At 31.6% G+C, this 24,433-nt stretch overlaps 3 protein-coding genes across 3 annotated transcripts in view; 1 reads left to right on the forward strand and 2 right to left on the reverse strand.

The window, feature by feature from the left end:
- LOC143913408 (uncharacterized) overlaps positions 1 to 1,246 on the forward strand; it is an 18,336-nt gene extending 17,090 nt beyond the window's left edge. The window contains exon 7 of the mRNA XM_077433160.1: positions 36 to 1,246. Coding sequence (XP_077289286.1) covers positions 36 to 140 — 105 coding nt within the window. The 3' untranslated portion in view covers positions 141 to 1,246. The remainder of the gene's footprint in view (positions 1 to 35) is intronic.
- tefu (Serine/threonine-protein kinase tefu) lies at positions 1,240 to 17,684 on the reverse strand. The gene is made up of 37 exons (XM_077433143.1): positions 17,337 to 17,684; positions 16,681 to 16,780; positions 16,431 to 16,595; positions 16,128 to 16,357; positions 15,268 to 15,372; positions 14,938 to 15,192; positions 14,723 to 14,862; positions 14,429 to 14,656; positions 13,203 to 14,329; positions 12,687 to 13,108; positions 12,147 to 12,587; positions 11,776 to 12,078; positions 11,117 to 11,703; positions 9,656 to 9,830; positions 9,324 to 9,561; positions 8,984 to 9,231; positions 7,910 to 8,181; positions 7,638 to 7,818; positions 7,371 to 7,560; positions 7,139 to 7,282; positions 6,191 to 6,483; positions 5,914 to 6,100; positions 5,583 to 5,835; positions 5,321 to 5,486; positions 5,135 to 5,244; positions 4,956 to 5,063; positions 4,643 to 4,881; positions 4,453 to 4,566; positions 4,070 to 4,177; positions 3,830 to 3,988; positions 3,653 to 3,759; positions 3,455 to 3,571; positions 3,082 to 3,383; positions 2,736 to 2,842; positions 2,553 to 2,667; positions 2,308 to 2,483; positions 1,240 to 2,229 (listed from the first exon to the last, which is right to left on the reverse strand). The coding sequence occupies exons 1-37, from the start codon at positions 17,514 to 17,516 to the stop codon at positions 2,051 to 2,053; spliced, it is 8,571 nt and encodes a 2,856-aa protein (XP_077289269.1). The 5' UTR covers positions 17,517 to 17,684; the 3' UTR covers positions 1,240 to 2,050.
- A 700-nt stretch (positions 17,685 to 18,384) lies between these two features.
- On the reverse strand, positions 18,385 to 19,773 carry LOC143913239 (baculoviral IAP repeat-containing protein 7-B-like). The gene has a single exon (XM_077432910.1). The coding sequence runs from the start codon at positions 19,704 to 19,706 to the stop codon at positions 18,939 to 18,941; it is 768 nt and encodes a 255-aa protein (XP_077289036.1). The 5' UTR covers positions 19,707 to 19,773; the 3' UTR covers positions 18,385 to 18,938.
- Between the last annotated feature and the right edge of the window lie 4,660 nt (positions 19,774 to 24,433).

A 24,433-nucleotide genomic window follows, 5' to 3' on the forward strand; every position in this document is an offset into this window, starting at 1 on the left:
TTTTTAATATTTATAATGTATTTTTTTTATTTTAGTTGATTGCTGGTGTTACATCCGCCACGCAGAAGGCTGCCGAATCAGGAGCTGAAGGTGCACATGGCCTCCTCGGAAAGGCGACGGGTCTTGTCCCCTTCAAGTAAATCTTCTCACTGTGGAGCGTGTCGCGCCTATATTTAATTTTAGTGCTTACCTTGATATTGTCAAAATATTAAATTAAGATTATCATCGCAGACTGCGCTTTATAAATCCGACGGAGGTTGCTTCGTTGGGCGATTCAACATTTTCGCCATACATACTGAATAATTTAGTACATATTTTATATATTCATATTCAATTTCAACTATGCCTTATGGTGCTTTTCCACTCAAAGCTGTAGTGCTGCCGAGTGCAAACGATGGGAATCATACACTTTCGTTTGATTTACAATCCCACTATTCAAGCTTAACGTTGTCAAAGCTGCAGAGGAAAGTCACCGTTACAGAGAAAAAGTACTGCAAAATGTGCATTTCATGCAATTAGCATTAAAAAGTGTGATATTTGTATGTTTATGAGTGAAGCTGCAACGGGTTATCAAATAAGATGTTTAGAATTAAAATTTACCATTTAAATGTATATTAAAAATTATTATATATATATTTTTTTTTGTCACTGTGCGCCTTTCACACGTATATTGAATGTTGTAGTTTCACAATTAATCTGCTAAAGACTAAATTCAACTTTGATTTTCTTTCATTATTGTATTTGATTTAAAAAAGTGCAATAATAGTGTGACTTTATAACGTTTTGCTCCAATTCTCACTTATGGTAAATACGTGCAGTAATGTTATTTGTAAATATATGTATGTGTATATGGATTTATTTAAACTCGAAGAAAAAAAATCTAAATTCAGATCCAGAAACGTTTACCAATCTCTATTATTGCAGTGTCCGTCCAACAATACGTTCATAATTCCAACGTTTGAAAACAGTTGCTCTCTCGCGATACGCATATATTATATTATTGAAATGTTTACATCGATGTGTATTGTCTTTTTTTTACCAGTTATGAATTATTTTTAAGTTTTTTTTTTACAAAATATGTATATTTAAGTTCAGCACAACATTGGATTGACGATTGTTTATATCGATACCTAAATTGCAACAGTATTCATCTCAATCTCTTTGGTTAGCTTATGCTATCTAATGAATATTAGTTTGTATCTTTTTTTTTGTGATTGTAAAAATAAATGTAAATGACAAAACATTTCAAATTGTTTTATTAGTTTTTATTATAATAATTAAATGAATTTGTTCACTGAAAAAATATTTAAATAAACACATGAAACAACTCTTACAAGTTTTGCAACAAAGAACAACAAAGAAAAATACATATAAACATTACAAGTCACATCTTAACCCTTTGAATGCTAACCAATGCCGATCGGCATTTTACCAACAAGTCCACGGGCCTGAAATACGCCGATAGGCGTATTTTGTAGGTTGTATTTTGAGCATGTATAAAGTAAACAAGAATACTACCTTTAAAGAATACTAATAAGCCATTCCAGGTAGCATTGAAAAAAAATGCATTGGACATGGGTCGTGTAATCCATGTCATTCATTTGTCAACGTTTATAAAGACCGGTTTACACTGTAATTTCTTAATTTATAACCATAGCAGAATTTCCCGATGGAAATCCCTAACTGCTGAGTATTTTAGATTGTGAGCATTACATTTTAACAACAATGAAGATGGAACTAATTTTGGAAAAATACATTCATTAATAGACTTATTTTGTTTATTTTATATTGTTGCAAGATATATTAGAAAGCCTAAACACACCTTTACAAAACTCGAAATCCTCGGCGGTGGTTATCTAGGGTACTGAGTATCTAAGGTTTGTTTGAATTAGTTGCAATTTTTATACCTGCTTTTTATTGGATTTCTAAATAATTCTAGTTAGAAATGTTGGCGAAATTTTCAGCGTGGCAGGTTTTCAACAGAAAAGACGTCAGCACTCAAAAGGGTTAACATAGAGGAGTCGCCATTTACAATTAATTAATAACAAAATTACAAATACGGCTGCCAACCATGAAACAGCCTCGACAAATTTTTAATATCCATAGCCTGTTGAATAAGACGAGCTACCTGTCCTGACGTAGCTAATATGCTGCCGAATTCAATTCCGTCCAGTTTGTTTCGGATGCGAAGTAAAGCTCTTTCAGCTTCACTACCAGATCCTTCATTGCCTAAAAATTCAATAAACGCATTACACATAATCGAAATAAACTCGCCCAATATGAAACAATTCAACAGTCATCACTCACTGCTAGTGCGAGATGTGGAAAGAGTCATTAGACTACTGGTAATACTGTTTTGATTCTTGTTGTTTTGTTCCTCATTCACTGTCCAAATATACAACGGATCGCATAGCAACACTTCCAAAATTGTTAACAATATTTCCTGATTAGATTTCAGAACATCCATGGTTTTTTCGCATGATCTGTTGGCAGTTGATTAAGAATTTGAAAAATTGTTATTTTTTTATGAGAACATCGGAATAAGAGTTAACCTTTTGAAGACACCCTCAACTCCAGTACATCCAAATCCTGCTACCATATCTTGAGTCAACCTAAACGGAACTGTCTCGGGAGTCGGCTGCAATCTTCCTTGTTCGAAAGCTACACCTATAAAATTATGTTTTCAATTAGAGTGAGTTTACTTTGGGATGTCAATGAGTGAGATTTTATTTTACCAAAATCAATGTGTACAACTTCAGCAGTTGATAAATCGATTAGTATATTCTGTACATGTCGATCGCCTAGGCCTAGAATATAACCTGTCATAGATGACGTAGCAACGCTGAAAAGTTTGTAAACAATTATAACATACTTTATGTGGAGGTAAATCTACAAAAACTACCCAAACTGAGTGAGTAATAATATCATGTAAAAGCAAACATAAAATATAACAATACATAGTTAGAAATTTTGCTACCGTTGCTGACTTATATTTATTACAAAATTCTATAAATTTACTGTAATATTTTATATTATACATGTATTATGAATGAACAACATTGTACACATTATATTAACTACCTATGCATATAAGCAACTCTCCTCTCGTACCACAAAGCAGGAGTGAGGAAATTGATCGTAAAGAAATGATGAAACACTGGTTTAAATTTAGCTAAAATATTTTTGAAAGCTTTCAATTTATCCTCGTTGGTGGCTTTTTGCTTAGAAATCATCAGTTCACGAGCAGATCGTGCCGGTATATCGTTTGGACGTAATTTGGCATGGTATCCACTTGAACCATCGGCGCCGACTAATAACTTTCCAAATGGCTCGGTCCCATCACACCATTCTATGATACCGCTGTGTCGGGATAAAGGTACTACCTGAAAATTAAATATTCATTATCACAGCGAACGATCAAAATAAGTATAAAATATTTATTCGCATTACTTACTTTGTAGGTACGAATAATGAGTCGTTTTTCTTTTGTGTGTCGGTCACTAGCTAAAAGATTATTGACGATGCCAAAAACTTGTTGCATTACTGCATCCTGTCGGATATCATCTTCGCCCTAAATTATATAATCATTATGAAAATAAATAATTATACGTAAATTTCAAAGCTTAATTATGTAGTATATGTATGTACATACTTTCAAAAGCATATTACGATGAATTCCATCTGATCCTCTGCATGCTAGTTTTTTAGGAGCGTTGATGCCTCCGACTAACATGAAGTCGTCGGAAAATGAAAGCACACCTAAAAAATAATTTTGTAAACGCAAAAGTCCAAATTTTTAACTAATTAGTTGTACTTTAAAGAATGTCACTTGTAATGTTCCGATAATTCCCAGTTTTGCTAATTGGTAAATTCATTGTTGGCACTAAGGCGTGTTTCAAATTCTTCAAAGATTTTATCGGTTCTGAACGTGGAATTTTTTGCAATGCAACTTTTGATTTTGAATGAAAATTTGCAAAACTTATCAAACCTAAATACAAATATATTCATTAGTAAATTTATTGTTTTATGAATATTAAAATAATTTTGAAATTGATGTGCTCATTTTTACCTATACTAAGGGTTTCCATCTCATTTATACACTCTTTAATAGTGGAATCGTCAGACAAAGAAACAGATTCTAGAATTCTTTTAGTTGTCGTAACATATTCTTCGGTTTCTATAAACAAAATATATACAATTTATTTAAATATATAAAGGTGGTGGCTATTTGCAGGAACTATATCTGCAAATTATTGGCTATTTGAAGGTACCATATCTGCGAATTATTGGCTATTTGCAGGTACTATGCGCAGAAGGCTATGCGCCTGTCGTAGATATAGTACCTGCAAATAGCCACAACCATATTTAAAACGAAGTTAGTCATTTATTTAAAAGAAAAATATATGTAAATATTTATCAAACCAGAAAATATTATGTTAGATAAATAAAAACCTTTAGTTTGTGACTTTGAGGTGCTTTCACTTTTGAAATCGGCATCTTTATTTGAGTTTTTCAATGCGAGCAATATAGGTAATGTGTGGTGAGGATGTTCAATTGCACATTTCTCTATAATTCAAATTGAGTTCAGTAACATTAAATGATTCAAACATTGTATATTTAATTATATCAATTAAATAAGTACTAATTAATTTGTATATAGCTTCCTGGAAACTATTTCCTTTTGTGTAATTTAATCTTGGCGCTAGTTGAGGGATCAAAGTGAGAAATTTCCATGACGGTATCAAATTAAAATATTCAACGAATGTTTTTTCATTCTCCATATTAAAGTTTTCCATGAGAGAGTTGTCCAACCACAATGATATAACACGGAACGCTAATAAATCATTGTCATCTCCTTCACGCAGAGATAGAACATAGTATCTAATTGAAGAAAACAACGCAATTAGGTAAATATATACATAATAATTAATCAAAATAAACAAAAGCTATACTACCTTAATGCTAGTTCAAGATATTGTTCCCTTTCAGCTTGCATATTTACAATTTCACTTTCATCTATCTTACCTTGCCGATCATTAAACAACATGGCTTTTCGCTCGTTTCTAATCAATTATGTATTTAAAATAAGAAAGAGTATTTAAAAACATATATCATAATTCAAATTTATAAAAACCTTGAAAGATTATCATCCTGTTTCAGTTTCAATGACTGAGCTGTATCTTTACATTTTTCCATACACTTTATTTTATTAATGAATGCTGAAGAATTTATGTATGAGTGTATCTGTCGATTAATATATACATATATAATAAATTACAGTTTTTGTACTTTATTGCCAAAATTACTAAAACATCCATACCTGCTTATATTCACCATCAGCAAATCTGGCTATAGTTAAATATCCAGATAATCTGGAAGATAAATTTCCGTCGGTTCCCAAAACTATCAAAGATTCCATCAGATAATTATTGGATATGTCGAGAGCACTTTCACTCCTCGTTTCGAGCATCCACGAACCATATTGCCTGTTTAATTATAAATAAAGATTGTTTGATTATAAATAAAAATTGTATATTGTACATATTTATATATTTCAAATAAATTAAAACGTTTGGATTTACATTAAACTATGAGCATATAAATTATCATCTTTGTAAGTTTTTTCTGTAATCAGTTTTTTGACAAGATGTAAGGCAACATCTTTGTGACCACTTTTCCAAGCCGCTTTACCTTCAGTTAAACGTACAAGACCAGCGATTCTCGACAGATCATTTGTATCAATTTCATTGGTTTGTCTTGAATTGATTATTACTTGAGTAACTCTATTAATCCACCTGTTGCATGTTTGTATGGAATCGTTTTCCAAAGCCAATTCTGGGAAGATTTAAATTATATTTATGTATCAAATAGCTTATGAATAAATAATTTATTTATACACGTGTTTAAATATACCGGCATATTCCAATTGCAGTTTCATAATAGATAGCTTTGTCAGGTTATCCGTGGAATTTGTTAATATATTTTCAAGAATTAGTAATCGTTGACTTACAATAGGTTCGATATTTTTGAATGTATTAAATGGTAGCATATTTTTAACAGACCATCTTGAAATTAAATTATGTCGATTTTCAATTGGATTCTAAAAATATTAACACAAATGAGAGCAAAATTGATAATTATATAAATAAAAAAATACATGTACTAATGTTATAAAATACATCCAGCATACATTTCCAAAATCTTCGATATCTTGGAGTGATTGCAATTTTCCCATCAGTTGGTAAACGAATTGGCAACCTTCGATGGCATATTGCTCACAGTTATTTATCAAATAGTTTCGGGCACGTTTCAAAGAATTCAAAAGTGTCGAATCATTTATCTCAACGTTTCGAGATAACGCATTCTTCAAACATCCATACTGATGAGCAGACCACAATCCATTGTAATCAGTGGACCACGATTCAACGTTTGAAGATGATTTTGAATTTAATAAAGACGTATCCACGTGAAGACTCCAATCACCTTAAATCGATGTGCATTTAATAGTAAAATTTATATTGAATTATTTAAATAAAAATGGGTACGATTTAACTGTACATTGAGAAAATTACTTTGTATCTTAAAAAAAATGTTTGTACATTATTTTCGGTGCATTAAACAATCTCGTATTGTGCATCGTTTAAAATATTTTGGCATTATAAAGTGACCATTAAAATATATGAAACGATCATTCGATAAATAGATTTTAGCATTAGAATAGATACAAAAAGTGGCAGCGTTGCAATCTTCCGCTATTGACAACTGTCACCTGTCAGGTCAACTGAATGATGATGTCAGGTCGTAGAGTTGAAGCCAAAGTTTTAGGTGTCGAAGGTCGCAAGCCGAAGAGTAAAAAAGAAGGAATCCAGTAGAGAGAAGCGTTGGTCGTTGTCGGTTCGTATTTTGGTCATTGTAAGACACATTTAAGTAGTAAACATCCGCTTTTTATGTATCAAATACTTTTTTCAATGATCAAAGCAAAGTTTGTAATGCAATCTGTACCCGTCATTTAGAAATGCACATAAATTTTTTGTAATGTACAGAAACTTTTTTTAATGTACAAAAAATTTTTTAAATGCAAATTTATTTTATAAAATGGACTTTTAAATTGTTCCCAATAAAAATTTATATAAATTACCTAGTCTCCAAAAACAATCAAATTTAATATCATCAAATTGAGTATTGTCTTGGAACGATTGCATATACTTGTCGGATAAATGAAATAATCCCGATGAATGTAAACATTGAGCAAAACTTCTAACCACTGACACACTCTCCACATCTAAAAAAATATATAAATAAATAAGTCAAATACGAAAAACATAAATATTATGTAGATATGTGGAGTTCAAAATTCAAATCATTCAAACCTGACTGAAAATTTTCGTTTAAAATCAATCCAGATGGTATTTTTTTTGTTGATAGCAATAAATCGTGCATGAGAAACGCATCAGAAAAATTTCCAGTTGCAACATAATGTTGTCTTCTCTCTGACAAGTTTGAAAGATGACCAGATCCGCAACCCTGTACAGCATCTGCATCACCAATTTTCTGATAGCTCTAAAATAATCACGAACAATAATTTAATTGACGACTAAATATGGTATAGAGTGTGATATCAAAACAAAAATGCTAACTTTTCTCATTATAGTTAACATGTCTTGACTATGATCATACGATAAAATAGCAGCAGGATTTATCGGCGGGACATTATCCATCAATTCATTACACCACAATTCACCATATAATATTGCCATGAAATAAGAACCAGTAGAATATGCTGCCCAAGCGACTGGTAGATAATTAAACGACAAAGGTCTGCAAGAGAGTATTGAAAGAAACAAAAGATAATAAAATATATATGTATGTACATAAGTCAACTAAAACATTAATAAAATTAAAATCATACTTTTTCCATTTGTAATATTTCATTTGCAATCTTATGAATTGCACTAATTGTAGCATACATTTGACTGAAGTAACCGAAAAGTTTTTGTTAATCTTACTGCATTTTTCGTTTGTCTTAAGCGTCTCATTGTATTCATCAGATTTGAAAGTCAAATCATAGTAACGATCGAAATAACACTGTATATAATGATGGATGGTTTGCACTTGTTGGCCATTACCAATATACAACAAGAGGCCAATAAGCGAAGGAAAACATTTTTCAGCAAGAGAATACTAGAAAATAACAAAAAGCTATAAATATTTAGATATAAACCAAAACCGCTGGAACAAGACCGCCCTGACAAAGCCGCCCATGGGGATCCAAATAAACCATTCTTAAAAAGTTGACTCATTATTGGCATTTCCTGGGGTTTTCGTTAACCGTTTGCCTGCGGCTGTCTTCTATGGAAGCTTTGGGCGACAAGTCTGTAGCACGACTGTCTTCCATAGAATTTCTGAACTTTGCACGGGATTTTGAGGCTTATATGCGCCTATTTCAACTGTTTTAAGGTTCAAAATTGGTTGAATATATTACTGAGTTGAATGCCATCTATTCAATTTGCTTAAAATGAATATACCAGTCAAAAATTAGGTTTTTGTGGAACCATATTGAAACCTCATCTATGTGACGTCACGTCTTCATACAATTATGAAGAATGATTATTTGACAATTAAGCCAAAACTACGTGATATATTATGTATTTTATTATTTAAAATAATACTTTATGTGTTAATTAACATATCTGGTTACTTGAGTAAATATTCAAATCTGTATTTAAGGTCGAACACTCGATTGCCAAATTCGCGAAAAAGGTGCCGCGTACAGGGCTTGTTCACTATATTTATTGCCGCAGGCAAAGGGTTAATATTCCAGGTATTTCAGGTACTCCATTAGGCAAACTTAGGTCTAAATTGACGGAAACTGTTCCGGGTGGTAATGTCGTGACGGTTTTGGTTCCGGCTTTGGTTTGGTGCCAAATATTTGTGCACATTCGAATGTACACATGTTTTCAAACGGTGGTGGAGTTCGTCCTACCTTCAATTGGAAAATGTCGATGAGATTTAATACAAAGCACTGTTGATTTGAAAAACAGTTCAATCCAGAAACAACCAAATCAATTATCCATTCGACATGGTCTTTGTAATTAAAGTCATACCAAATTTCAGCCCGATCGAGATAGGTGTTGAACGTCTGTGAGAGGATTTGGTAAAGTGAATTTGACATTTTCTTATTCGTAATGAATGGTAGCATAATTTCTTTCATAGTATTATCTTTAAAGGAACCTGCATATATGTATTAATGACTTGTTAAACACATATAAATCAATATAGTATATATTGAGATCTAATTAAAATTACAAATTTCAATATCAAACCTAAAATTTCCCGACCATCGTTAAATGACAGGAAAGATGTTAAAGCTTTAGTGGCAGCTCTTATCACGTTGGGATTTGAATCAAATATCATTCCATTAATTTCTTTGAAGACAGTGTAAGCAAAACATTTTTGTGGATCACTAATAATGTCCGTACGATCATTTGGCATTTGCAAAACCAATGTATGGAAATTACAAGATCCTATTTCTCCAAGACATTTAGATGCTAATAAAGCAGACTGAAAGAGAAAGTATTTAAAATATTAATTTTTTAAATATTCATTCAAATTCATATGTACATATACTTCATATATGTATGTATATTGATATTACTTCTGTGTCATCTAGATTGGATGAAATTTTTATCAGAACACTAGTTAAAATGTGTAAATTGCTCTTAGAACAGTCCTCAGATAATCCTCTGATTTTATTCAAATTATTAAACATATCACCCAATTCTTGTCGATTATCGACAAGTTTTTGATATAACAGTTCCAATCCTGCAGATCTGAAACCGATAATTTATTTATTGAGATATTGAAAAATATAATATGCACATTTCAATACACAATAAAAAAATACGGATGTGATAAAACCACGACTGTATTTGAGGAGTATAAGAAGTATAAAATACAAAATTCGATAATGAAACATACATATGTACATACACTTTCACACATACCGGCTATGAGAACAATATCGGTACAAATTAAGCGCAAATATAGGGAAACTTACACAAGACAAAAGTTCTACTTCCGGTTATCAGATTATGTTCGAAATTTTTTTATTACTTTAAATCTCTATAAACTTTATAGATATAAAATATCAAGAAGATAAAAATAATTAAAAGATCAAAATACAATAATGAAAATTACTATATACTACAGGTTTTGTCGTTTGCCCGCGGCTGTTTTCCATAAAATTTCTGAACTTTGCACGGGATTTTGAGCCTTATATGCGCCTATTTCAACTGTTTTAAGGTTCAAAATTGGTTGAATATATAACTGAGAATTGAATGCCATCTATTCAATTTGCTCAAAATGAATATATACCAGTCAAAATTAGTTTTTTGTGGAACCATACTGAAACCTCGTTCATGTGACATCAAGTCTGTTGAACAATGGCGACGATACGTCTCAATTGTATGAAGAATGATTATTTGACAATTAAGCCAAAACTACGAGATATATTATGTATTTTATTGTTTAAAATAATACTTTGTGTTAATTAACATATCTGGTTACTCGAGTAAATATTAAAATCTGTATTTAAGGTCGAAAACTCAATTGCCAAATTCGCGAAAAAGGTGCCGCGCTGCGTACAGGGCTTGTTCGCTATATTTATTGCCGCGGGCAAAGGGTTAAGAATTCTAACCAAAACCTTATCAACTCTAAGTTAGCAAATAAAGAATACAAATATAAATTTTCAGCTTGATACGTTCAGTGGTGTGGAAAAAATCGTGTGGTAAAATTTTTGACTTATCTAAGAGGAAAATCCCACTTCCAGTTTATTAAATTTAATGAATTATTTTTATTTTCATCACATTGATACAAGGTTCATACTTGGATTTTCTCATGAAGAAAAACATGAAAAAAACCTTGATTCTTTAGAGTAAAAGTACTACTTCCGGTTGAAATAAAAATATTTAAAAAATTTAAACGTATAAAATTTATAGTTTCCGATTTGCTGAGCGGTTTGGGAGATAATTGTATCCAAAAACTGATGATCACAAAATTTCTTCTATTGTTACTATGTAAATACATACATACATATATAGATAAAGTAAACACAAACCTTCCAACTGTATGTCCCGCGAGAAAGTTTTCAATTTGACTTTCCAACAAATCAAACTTGTCATTACTGATATTTTCATTTATATTTTGGAAAAATTTTGTACTTGGTAATGGGTCTAAAGTTGCAAACACATCTTTAAAATGTTCTCTCATATTTACACATAAAAGTTGTAATATTTTTAATCCATCCTTTCCCAAGGTAAAATCTTCATTTTCAAATCGAGTAATTGTTAAAATAATCGATGGTATTAAACTTGACACAGTGTCTGATAAGCGTGGCAACATATTTTTCAACAAATCGAGCAATATTTTACAAGCAGCAATGCTAACATGACGAAATTTGGGAGTATTTTTGTATTTATCTATGAAAGTTAGTAACGATTTAACGACAAAATGACAAATAAATGTGTTCAGATCAGATTCCAATTTTAAAAATCTACAAAATATCCAATAGCGGTAAAGACTTAGTAATCTCATTTCAACTGTATGATATGAATCGATTGACGCCCATATTTCTAGCAGAAGTTTTTGGAGTATTGCAGGATCATCCTTGTATATCTTTTGCATAATACTTATCGGAAGACATTTCTGAAAGAATTCAAAATCATTATACCACAATCAAAAGACAAACACAAATAAAATATCATTGTTATGTCTTACATCTAAATATTTTACTGCCAATAGAAAAGTCTCTGGAGTTATTATCGGAGGGTTAATTTGTGGCAAATAGCCATCCCATTCGAAAAAGTCTTTTATGTCCTGATCATCATATACGTGGATCAACAAGCCATACAAAATCTTTTCAATGTTTGCAATTATAGCTTCAGAAAATAAATTATCGTTAATTTCAGATAAATTTGTTTTGAATTTCTTGTCTAAAACCTCTTTCAAATTTGTGTTATCATCAAACTCTTCGTAACTTATAGTCGATAAGCATATAATTATCAAATCTGGTACACATTCCTGAAAGACTTAAAATCGTTAGTAACAAAAACGCAAGTTTTATTTTAGTAGTACCGAATAATACATACTAAAATTATTTGATTGGAGGACAATCCTTGTGTTAATATTTGAACTACTTTTCGATCAATTATATTTTGGACGCAAAATAACTCTTGACTTATTATAATATGGCGAAATGTGAAATAAAAATCTTCAATTGAATCACATTTAGTCAACGACCAAGGGAAATTTTCAATTGGTAAATTATGATTAAACCAAAAGTTTATCAAATACAGCATATTTGTTGAAATATAATTTTCTTCCTTGTTTATTAATTGGTTTATAACATATATGACTTTTTTGATAAGTTTAATGTTAATATTTTTTTTTAAACTAATTTTAAGTATGGAAGCCAACGCTTTTTCATTCCAAACTGAACTAGATAATGTTATAAGTGTCAAACAATGCAAGATTGTGGATGTTCTGTTTGCTCCTTCATCTGATATAGCAAATGTTGTGAGATCAGATGTCTAAAATAATAAAAAAAAAACATAAATATATTAGGCATACATATAATATAATATATTAATAGAGTTGTGATCGAATGTTTTCAAAATTAAAATAGTTACATCATCCAATTTGAAAATATCCGGTAACACATCAACCAATTTGGGGAATTTTCTTGGTTCGCTATTTGCAATGTATAAATGTAAACAATAACATGAATACAATCTGATGGAGAATATATTGCTACGGAGAGTCTCCATGAAAACATCATCCAACTTTTTTCCCCAATTATCACATTTCGAACGACTCAAAATCCACGATAAGCATTTCAAAGCCTGGCCCATCGTTCTGACAGAATAATAGTGTGAATTGCACCGAGAAAGAAAACTCTCCAGCATAATGATACAATTATTTTTCATATTTGAATTATCACAGTTCCGCACAGGTTCAAGAACACGAAATAAAAGTGTGAGTATTTTAAATGCCGCTTCATTGTCACGATAAGAACTTTTACACATTGCTTTCATCAAACTTATTATATCACCTGTAATATGAAAACAAATACATATCATTAAAAATAGCTTGAAGATATAACATATGTACATATATAATATATACAATTACGTAAATAATTTTACTTATTGGAATATCTTCTTTAAATTTTTCTAAAATAAATGAAATAACATTAAAAGCAATATCAAAATCGCTTTTGTCTTTTAAATTGTAGAATTTCTCTTGAAGTATTTCATCTAATGATACGCTACGGTATCTTGACTTTTTGCAACAATAATTGCATATAATATCTATCGATTGAGACTTTATCCTGTTATCCACTGATGTTAATTTATCTGAATCATCCTCCATCATATCAAAAACATCGCTCTCCGCTTGCTTTTCACCATTGGTTAGTGAAATAAGAAACTCAATGATTTCCTTATAAGTTTTTTCTCTGATAAAATTTGAAATATCTTCGGTGTAATGGTCACTTACATACAGATTTTTGAAGTTTTCCAAAAATTCTAGTTTTTTGTTTGAACCATTTGGTATAGAATTCAAATGTGATGGAAAATATGTATTTACTATATTAAAAGCTTCAAGCATTTTGATTTTTATATTTTTAAAAGTATTATTATATTCGTCAATTTCATAACGAAAAGCAAAACTCACAAATCTAAGTAAGATGTCCAAATCAATCAGAATTTCCAAAGAAAATACTTTCGTTTCTTTAGTGATAGATATATACTTCGATAAATTGGATAAAATTGTCTCTAAAATAAAATTGTAAATGCTTAAAATGAATGAGTAAGATGTAGGACTTGACTTTTTATCTTCTATCATATCATCCTTATTGTATAAAATCTCTTCAAAGTCGGATATTAACAAGAAACTTTCCATATCATCAAATAAATTTATAAATACAGTTTCATCATTAGATATCACAACTTTATCTGTATTTTTCGATACATTTTCTTTTATACACAATTGAAATAGGACCATTGAAATATTGTTTCGGTGTTTCAATGATACATAGTTATCCAAAGTCCATTTAGCTATTTGTAAACGCATATTTTCGTTGTTTATTTTCATATTGTATTTTTCGAGCAATATGCTTAATGTGTCAATGCTGATATCGGAGTAAGACATATTTTTATCATAATATGATTTAATTAGGCCATTCAGAGGTGGCTGGAAGTTTTCAAAAACTAAAAGAAACTGTAATATCTTATGACAGCACACAAATACGTCATTCTGAGTGGACGTTTTCCTGAAAATATGAATACAATTCATTAATTAAACATTTTAACGTTATGTAATATAAGATTTCAGAATCAAATACCACAACAGAATCAATATAATTGTCAACCTTAGTGCCAAATTCCATATCGATATTGATAATTCATTGTATTTTTCATTCCAATCTAATACATCAATTTTGTCATATATGGATAGTATGCAATCGTACAAATCTGGGTGTTGATAAGATTTTTCTTCAGACGTTGACAGAGTAAAAATTAGGTCGAAAAATTTAAGTTTGTCACCATTACAAAGAACATGACCGTATTGTTTCACATACTCATTAAGTATTCGTATCCTTAAAATAAATTCAAATGTAGGAAGATCATATTTTAAAAAGTTGATTGGATGCTATCATATTTACCAAGGGTGAAATGTCTTTGGGAGATTTTCTAATACTTGAGAGAATGTAAAAAAATTATGAAATTCTAATTTACGACGTTTGGAATGATTATCAGAATCTATATCATCTTTGGAATGAACATTCATTTCTCCTTTAAAAACCTAAATGGAAAAAACAATATCAATGTCAAAAATGATATTGTATTCGCATTTAATATTACATTAATTAACAAATACCTGATGACAAATTTCAACAGCGAATTTGATATATTCCATATACAAATCTTCATCAATTGATAAAAACTGAGAATTAAGATTTTTTTCCTGATGTTGATTAATGAGAAACGATTCGGCAACCATCAACTGGTGAATCGAAGTTAGAGAATTATTCCATGAATTCCAATCATTAGCCAAGCATCCCGGCATGTCACTAATTCGACCTTTGGGATGGTGAAGAATAATACAAAGACGGAAAAATTTAAACAGTAACTTCTGTAACAAAAATAAATTACAATTAACTCAGATAGAAGATAAAACATCGAAAATTTATCAAAATTATGAACCAGCCTTTTTATTCTTGTATGCAATAGAAGTCTGTTCGTAAAACTTCAAAGCATGAGGCAAAATAGCTTCAGTGAATTTACAAAAAGCTAGACGACTCTCAGCTCCAATCTATGAAAAAACGAAACAATTTAATTAATCCAAAAATAACACTTAGTAGTAAATTGAACATAGCTCAATGGTTAGTGTATGTATAATGCTAACAACTATGGGTTCACAGATTCGAAATCTGATTCCATGTCACTGGATAGACCTTAGACCAGTGGTTCTTAACCTTGTTGGAGGTACTGACCCCACCAGTTTCATATGCGCATTCACCGAACCCTATCTTAATTGGAATCCTTCTTAATTGGCACCCGAATCATATGATTCGGGTGTGTGTCTTGACTTCCGCTGAACCCCTGAGACTGACTCACCGAACCCCTGGGGTTCGATCGAACCCAGGATAAGAACCACTGCCTTAGACATATGTACATATGTTACTCCAAGTCAATCGTTTCCTATTAGAGTTTTCCATTTTATCTGATTTCACTGTTGAAATGGTTCCTACCAAATTGGCCACCTACCCTCATTTGAATTTATTTTCAAATTTATAGTAATATTATAAATTTATATGTATATAGGATGACGATAGGGGGGTGGAAGCCAAGGTAAAGTTCCAGGGCCCGGACTACTCAAGGGGCCCCGTGTCGGAAATCATATCTGTTATATCATACTTTCTTATTTAATTATTTAAAAAAAATAACAACCAACATATAGGTATTTTTTTCTAATAGTTCTGATAGATTTTTTGCATATTAAAAATATATCTATAAGATCTTTTGTTTTAGTTAGTAAAGTAAGTAAAGAATAGATGAATTACTCACATTTTCAATTATAAGAACGGCAATTTCAAGGAAGTTTTCCTGCAAGTGTTGTTTCTTTTCAGTATTTTTAGAAACAAATAAATTCTCCAAGGATGTCAAGTTATCTCTAATCGGCAAGACAAGGTGACATCGAAAAATACCCTGTCTCAAGACCATAATTAAATGTTGGGATGTTGTCAACGAATCTATTGCATCATGATTACACTGTTCAATTGCTATATCAAGAAGATCTACAAGTAAAATAAAATAATAACAATTCAACCTTCAATTCAACTTCATTATACTTTATTCACAATCAATTACCTGCCCATTGATGGGGTGTAATATATTGCAAGTAATGAGAAACAGGCAAAATGTGTTTGATTATCACCGTCAAGTAAGCACTTCCCATGACGGAAGTAAAACGTCTATTTCGTAAAATTTCAAAGCAACAATCGAGGAGTTTATTATGATCGATGTAACATTCGTCTGAAAAGTGAAAGTAGAAGAACAATTGCACAATGAAAAGCGTACATATATTATGTTACCGAGCAAACGCAAGTAAATAACTTACATTTATTGGCATTGACAACTGTGTTGTGCAGCAGCGACGTACACAATGCGATAACATTATTATTACTCGAGGATCTACTGGAATCCAATTTTTCCAATTCCTAAGAGAGAAATTGCTTTACAACATGAGTCTAAGATAATGCATGCATATTTGAAGATGGTATTTTGACAAATCAGAATCTTCATAAGTACAATGCCCGATAAATAATTAAACACTCAAGGTCATGATCATTGGGTCAATTTTTTAAATCAGTGATCAAATAACGTGAAATGAATACAAAAATGTATTAATTTATTATAAATATCACGCAAAGTGATGTGAAATATATAAATTTTGTATGCTTTTTTATTTTGTCGGAATTGTTATTTTGTCAATAAAACAATTACAATCCGATTATTCTAAGCTAGACTTATTCGATGGATTCCTTTTCACTTATGACCATATCATAGTATATCACATTTTTAAAAGTCATGCATAACTACTTGGATATTGTTCCTGGTTAAACTACAGTAGACCCAAAAGTTGCATACTTTGTACAATCAGGAGACAGAAAGCGTAGCTTATTGTATATATATAATTCTATAGTGAGAACTGAGTTCTTATGGCAAGCACGATTAGATGATTCATATTAATCACCAGATGAAAGTTCTACTGACCTTGAGGACATAATCGTGCACCTCGTTGAAGAGATATTCCCATGTGGAAGTGTTGAGATTTTTGACGATTCCATCACCTTGAAGGGTGGTTTTGAGGACTTCAGCTGCACGTCTTCGTTCCGTGACTTTATCAGCACGGAGACCGGTAGCAGTCTCTCGTATACGACGATCACCACTCATGATGACAATATTGATGAAGGTGTTTCTAAATTCTAGTATATTTCATTAAGGCACAGATATTTCTTTCATGGAGACTTAAAGTTGCAATAAGAGCGTCACGCTACATTGTTGAACGGCAAATTAAAACTTTTGGTGCAACGCGTGCAACTGACAGCTGTCAGATGGACTGGCTTGAATTTTTGGCGCTAAAATACAACGCGTGCTTTCACGGCCATGCTTTTGTGAATTGTTTTCTCACTATATTAATTTTATTGCATCGAAATAAACGAACTAGCTAATCCACTGACTTGTTGCTGTTTCGAAATAGCTTCAATAATATTTATAATAGATTTCCTATTTAAAAACTCAAAAGATAAGATAAAAAAATATTTGTTTGGGAAAATATAGTTGTCGACTAAACGATAAAAATTTAGAATCTTATGAAGTTATTGAGTGTCTTTTGTGTCCTTAATTAATATATTAATTTTTTATCAATTGGCCCTAATGTATTATTATAATCCAAGTGGTCATTGACTCAGTGCCGGTTTTAGGGGGGGGGGGGGCTGGGGCGGGCGGCGCCCGAGGGTGCCAAATAAGTTAGGGCGCCGAACGATGTGCCAAAGGCGCCTTAAAATTTAAAACTAGAGCGGCAAAAGCCATTAAAAATTTTAGATTAGAGCACCAAAGGCAAAAGTTCTTTCTAAGGGTGTTAGAAAAAATTGCCCGAGGGCGCCATCGGGTGTAAGGCGGGCACTGCATTGACTATCGCATTGCCAACAGTGCCTCGGCACTATATTTACAGGTAAAGTCAAATAGATTTTTACAGATTTTTCATTGAACATTTGGTTCCAAAGGAATTTGGAATAAAGGAAAAAAAGAGGCTCGACTTCACTGGTATTTATTTATTTATTTTAATATACAAGTATACCACAGTGTCTTTACAGGTCACCGCAATATGACACTGTGGCCAATTATTAATACTGTAAGTTAGTTTTATCGTGAAAGTGATGACTGATATGGTGTATGTTTTAAATTTGATCTCCCTTTGCAGCGTTTATAAACTCTTTATGATATTTATTTTCGTATGTTGATACCTTACTTTGACGGAAACCGACTTATTAGAACCAAAAATTGAGCTTATATATTTAAATGTATGTATAATATAAGTGAGCAGCGACAATTTTCAAAGGGAAATAAAAGTGTCAATGTTTTTATTAATGTTTTAATATACCCTATGATACATGTATGATTCATAAATATAATCATTTATTCACGATTTCGAAAGATCAATATATACTTATCCATTATTTAGTTTGTGCATATTTACTTGTATTAATAAATTTGACACATACATACTACAAAAACAAAAATGAGTACAGATTATTTATCTTGTTTATATAATATTCCTTTATAATGCAATTTTTATAAACCATTGTTTCCAATTTAAGTGAAAAACAACTTCACACACTCCTTGATTCTTCGACGACAAATAGGACACTCAACTAAGTTTTTCGCACAGCTGAGACATGCCACAACATGTCCACAGGGCACACAACATGTAATATCATTTTCTTCGTAGCAAACTTTGCAAAGGAAAAAATTCGCATTGTCGTTTGGTTCGTTCGCCATTTCGACCTTAGGGGACTTTTCCGATTTGTAGGAATGTGCCAACTTTATGAACTTGTAACCCTTAGTTTTGATTACGAACTGACATTTGGGCATGTGGTAAGCGTGCTCCAACCACGGATCTGAACAACTGCCCCAATTCTTCATTACTCCACCGCAATGGTAGCACATCGTCTTGTCTCCGAATCCTGAATAGATGAAACCAGCGTTAGCCATCGTATCCGCAGATTGATTCAAACTCATGGGCCAGTTCTTGTATGTTATCAGTCGTTGCACCAGCTGAGATCGTTCAGGATACTTAGGCTCATTTCCAATATTATATTGAGGTTTGATCGTCTTCGGAATTGCCTTTTCTCGTTTCTTGAGTATCAATAGTTGACATTTTGGATTTAGGTTGTAGTGCTTTGTGTCTGGATCGTCTCCTATCTGCCAGTTTCCCAAACGCAGTTTGCAAGCGAAGCACTCCAAAATGTCATTATTTCCAGTGAAGTATAGTCCTGATTGGACCACTTTGATGACATCGATGTAACTCACGGGCCAAGATTCTATTGACTTCAGACGGTTCATTTCTCGTGACATATTCATCTTTGACGTATGCTCTTTTTATTGCACATGCCAAAGTATACTTGTCGTTGCACTGACTAACGTTAGACTGATTAAAAAAAATTCCGATACGAGAGTATCGATAGTATTGTTTGAAATGTCTAATCAAAAGTAAACACATTTTTAAGTTTAAATAAATACTACTTTACGACATCTGTGTAATATAATTCTAAATCATTCGTATTAAGTGTTCAGAAATTGAGAAAACCAAGGTTATCAGTAATAAATTATTTGGAAATATATACATGTACAAGCAATTAAGTGAGTGTTTAGTATTTTTATGATATCATATCAATTATTTAATAGAATTGCAAAAGTATGCAATAATTTCCAAGGATTGTAGATGGAAAAAAGGTAAGAAATAAGAAAAAATCGATGTGATGTCATTACACATTAAATTTTTTTATGCTGCCAATGATTTTGGTGTACTTAAAAATGTGTACGTATGTAAATCTAGGCGGAGACTCGTTAAGCGGATGTTCCGCATATGCATGCAATATATATTTATAAGTATTTATGTAAATAAACAAACAGAACTATTTTTTTCTGTATATACATATATGTATATGTTTTATTAATACTAAGCCCGCTTTAAAGGTCACGGAATTTGACCCTTAAAGCCCTCAACATGAGGCCACCACCCCCCCGACGAATACAGTCCAAGAGACCCTTTCGTCGGAGAATGTTTTATTAATGTATGTATGTACATACATACATTAATGTTTTATTAATGTATGTATACATATATTAATTGTCTTAATGCCAAACTTTTGGCTAAAATTTATAAAACATATAAGACCAACATTTAAATTCGGAACCCGTATTTTAAAAATGATGTTATGTGTTTAGAAAGCCTAATATAAAGCATAAAAATGCTTTCCGAACTTAAATCACTTTCATATGATATGAGGGTTCGGTTATTACTATTCAAATGTGAACCGGTCACAGGACAACCGGTCGCTCTAGATCGGTCACACGTGATCACCCGTCACACTAAAACTGGTCACGAGAAAACTGGTCACATCCTAAAACTGGTCACGAAAAAACTGGTCACACCCAAAACCTAAAAATTGGTCCGTTTACCGATATGAGATCATCTATCGTATATAATAATTGTCTAATGCGTGCGTGCGTGTGTACGAAGTACTCGCTGTTAACACCATGATCCATCTCTCTTTCTCCCGTTGGCATCGTGGAAAGAGACGCGGCATACGATAATATTTAAAATTTAATCAAGTTTTTTGAAAAAAAAAATCGTATTTTTAATTTATTCTTTTGTTTATATCGGCCGATCAAATATCTTCTTCCGTTGATCCGAATTGCGATATTTTACCGAGTGCACAAGTATGTTCACACAGGCCATTAGTAGTGTATTAAATAATAAATAAACATTATAATTGTCCTGTGATAAACCTCATTACGTTTAACAATAACACTTATCTGAGAGGTCACACTCTCAGACTCCAAAAAAATATATTTTACAAAATAATAAGAGAATGCTTCTTTTCATATAGTGGTTAAAGTTAAGAATAGTGTATCCAATTAATTAGTGAACTTCTAAACTTCGAGTAACTTAATGAATTTCTAGTAATTTGCTTGATGATTTCCTTAAAATAGTAATAGGGTTTTTGTATTTCTTCCTTTTTTTAAAGTTTTTTTGTATTTTCTGTTATTTATTTTATTTTTTTGAGTGGTTAATATTTTGTTTTCGGTTTTCTTAGTTGATTTTTATTTTCATTATCTTATTTAATATTTTTATTTCTGTACTACTGTATAATTATCATCAGCTTTTTCGCCTTTCCCAAGTATTATTACACAAATAAAAAAAAAATATATGTCTGTTATGTATTATATTTGAATTCTTTGGTAAAAAGACGAATTTAGGATATGACCAGACAACAGATAGGGATTGGGGCAAATAAATTTTGGTATTTTTATTTACGAGCTTTTTTTACTTTCTTGCTTTCAACTTTGTTGGAATGTGCATTGTTCTTTGCTATTTCCCTAATCACTCACCGTACTCTACATAGCTATGATCCAATATGATAATAAAAAAATAAAAAAAATCAGTTGAATATACCAGAAAATTAACATGTTAACTAACATTATACATATAAAATGGCAAATGTATTCCTACTGATATTTTAACATAAGTTTATAATTAATACAAGCTATTGAGTAAACGAAGGCTTATCAATCTTCAAAAAAAAATTATACAAGAAATGTAGATGTCGACACATTTTTATAAATAATATTTTATGAGCGTGTGATAATGGATACAATCATTTTTCAGACAATTTAAATACATTTAATCTTTAGCGATACATAACGTACCTATCGATGTAGGTTGTACTTCATTCATTACAAAATTATTAATTGATTTTTAACAACGTCGACTTGATGGATAATAATTAAGATAACATGAAAATCATTTAGATGTAGATATGATAAAGTAAGTATGTACATACATACATACATATATCAAAAATTGATAAAATTAATGTCACAGTTCCAAACCGGTGCAATCCGGTTCTTCGATCGGCAAAATCCAATACAAGTACATACATATTCCCATCTTGTTTATTTCCCAATAACAGTATAAATATTCGATCAACTTTTGAAAAAAAAGTCTTGCAATTACCCATGAATTCATTAACTTTTTTTATAAAACATACATCGACTACATTTTGAAATTGGAGAGAGTAAATTCAACTTTATATGTATGCAACAAATAGTACGGTAATTTCGTCCACGTGTGAATTCGACATAATGTTCACAATGGCATGCAATTATATGCATATATGTATGTATACATATATTCGATGACGAAAATGAAGTTTTCGTCTTATTTATGAATGCCATTGTGTTTTTTTCCTCTTTGTTTATATACATACATTTATTTGTTTAACCGGTTATCAATGTATGACCCTGACCCACATGCTGGCTGTACGCAACGATATCCACATACGTCGCAGTATTCTTCGACCGGTGTGCTAAATGTATCAATTTAATCGTACAAATTAATTTGGCGCCCCGTCGAAGCCTGCGCCTAGGGCGAGACGTCCCACTCGCCGGTTTCTAGTCGCCGCACTGGATTTAGAAAGATCTTGACATGGGCCACGCCTGCTATTGTATAACTAAATGATTACACAATTCGAAATGGTACAAGCAGGATTCCAATGTTATATTCTATGTTTTATATTGTAGATGAAAACCTGTTTATCTTGGCAGACGTCAAGTCTTGCATCAAAGTTTTGCATGTTATCGTCAGCATCGCTATGAGAAAAATATGAAATCAGAATATGTATCCAGAAAAAAACGATTGCAACTCTAGCTTCCATCGCTTTCTGGTTATATGTAGTTATGAATTACAAATTAAAATAATATTCGTTCGATTGAGTGTATCTATGATATAATAATATGGTTTTTGAGAAGTGAATAAATGCTTTCCAAAAATAATTACATATCACAAATATGAGCTTATAAGAAGTGCCAATGTCAAAATTTGACAAATTCAAAAGAGTATTCGATAGAAATGAAAATTATCATATTTTTACAAGGCTATTTACATATTTTAAACATTAGTTTCACTTTGCCTATTGGTCTGACACTATTCTTACATTCTTCCGATCGGGTTTTAGTGCTAGAAATGGTGTCACGACAAATCACTCACGGACTCTACACTCAATATAAATCATTGTCAAAAATTTTCAATATAAAGCATTGTCAAAAAAACGAATATGGGTAATACACTCTGTTGTCGTCACTAGGGATTATAATTCCGAAAGTACCGATACCGGTGGTATCGGTATTTGACCGAAAACAAGTTTTTGGTACTACCGGTACTATAAACTAAATAAAAGCTTTTGAAAATCCGCAGATTTATCAAAATAATTGATCTGACTTTTACAAACGATTGCAGTGATCATAATTTACACGTTAATTTGAACTCTATATGATTTGATACATGTGTCATTGCATCGATCAAAAACTATAAACCGTTGAGTGTAAAGTCCGTGAGTGATTTGTCGCGGAACCGCTAGAAATACCTGTCATCGAGAACGACTCGTCTTAAGGGCAACCGGGGCCCTCATATGTACACATTTCTCCTAACCAAAAAATAAAAAAATGTAGACATATTCTTTGTGAATCGTCAACAGTCAATATGAGCTTTTTTATCCCGTTCATTACATGGTGAACAGAACCAGTTTGTAATTCAATTCGGGACAGTCGCTTATTTGCCGTGGTCCCGTGGTTGCCAGCTTCAGTTTATCTGCTACTCTGGCACTTGTGAGTGGTACTGTGTGCTGAGTGCAGAAAGTCCTCGAGGCAGAGAAAAAATATTCTTATTTCCGCCTATAAAAGGCCGCTTTTAGTTGGCCGCGTAAAGGTCTCTTTGGGGCAGAAAACCCTAGCCACGGTCGTTTATGTATATTCTTTATATGATATTCGAAAAATGCACGACACTGTTAACGTTTTTTGACATTTCAACTAAGGACATATATTTTGCATGCAATTATCAATCACAATATGTCATTTCTTTGATTATTAAAAGTTAATAATTTGTTAAAAAAAGTATAAAAGTTCATTTAAAAAAAATGTGGAAGGTTAGGGGCGACTTTAGACTTCTCGTACCCCAACCATTTTTAAAGTTAAGAGCCTGTCATTAAACGCAAAACAAATATAAGGTACGCGTATATGCCAATATA

Source organism: Arctopsyche grandis, chromosome 6 (genome assembly GCF_051622035.1).
Source record: "Arctopsyche grandis isolate Sample6627 chromosome 6, ASM5162203v2, whole genome shotgun sequence".
NCBI lineage: Eukaryota > Metazoa > Arthropoda > Insecta > Trichoptera > Hydropsychidae > Arctopsyche > Arctopsyche grandis.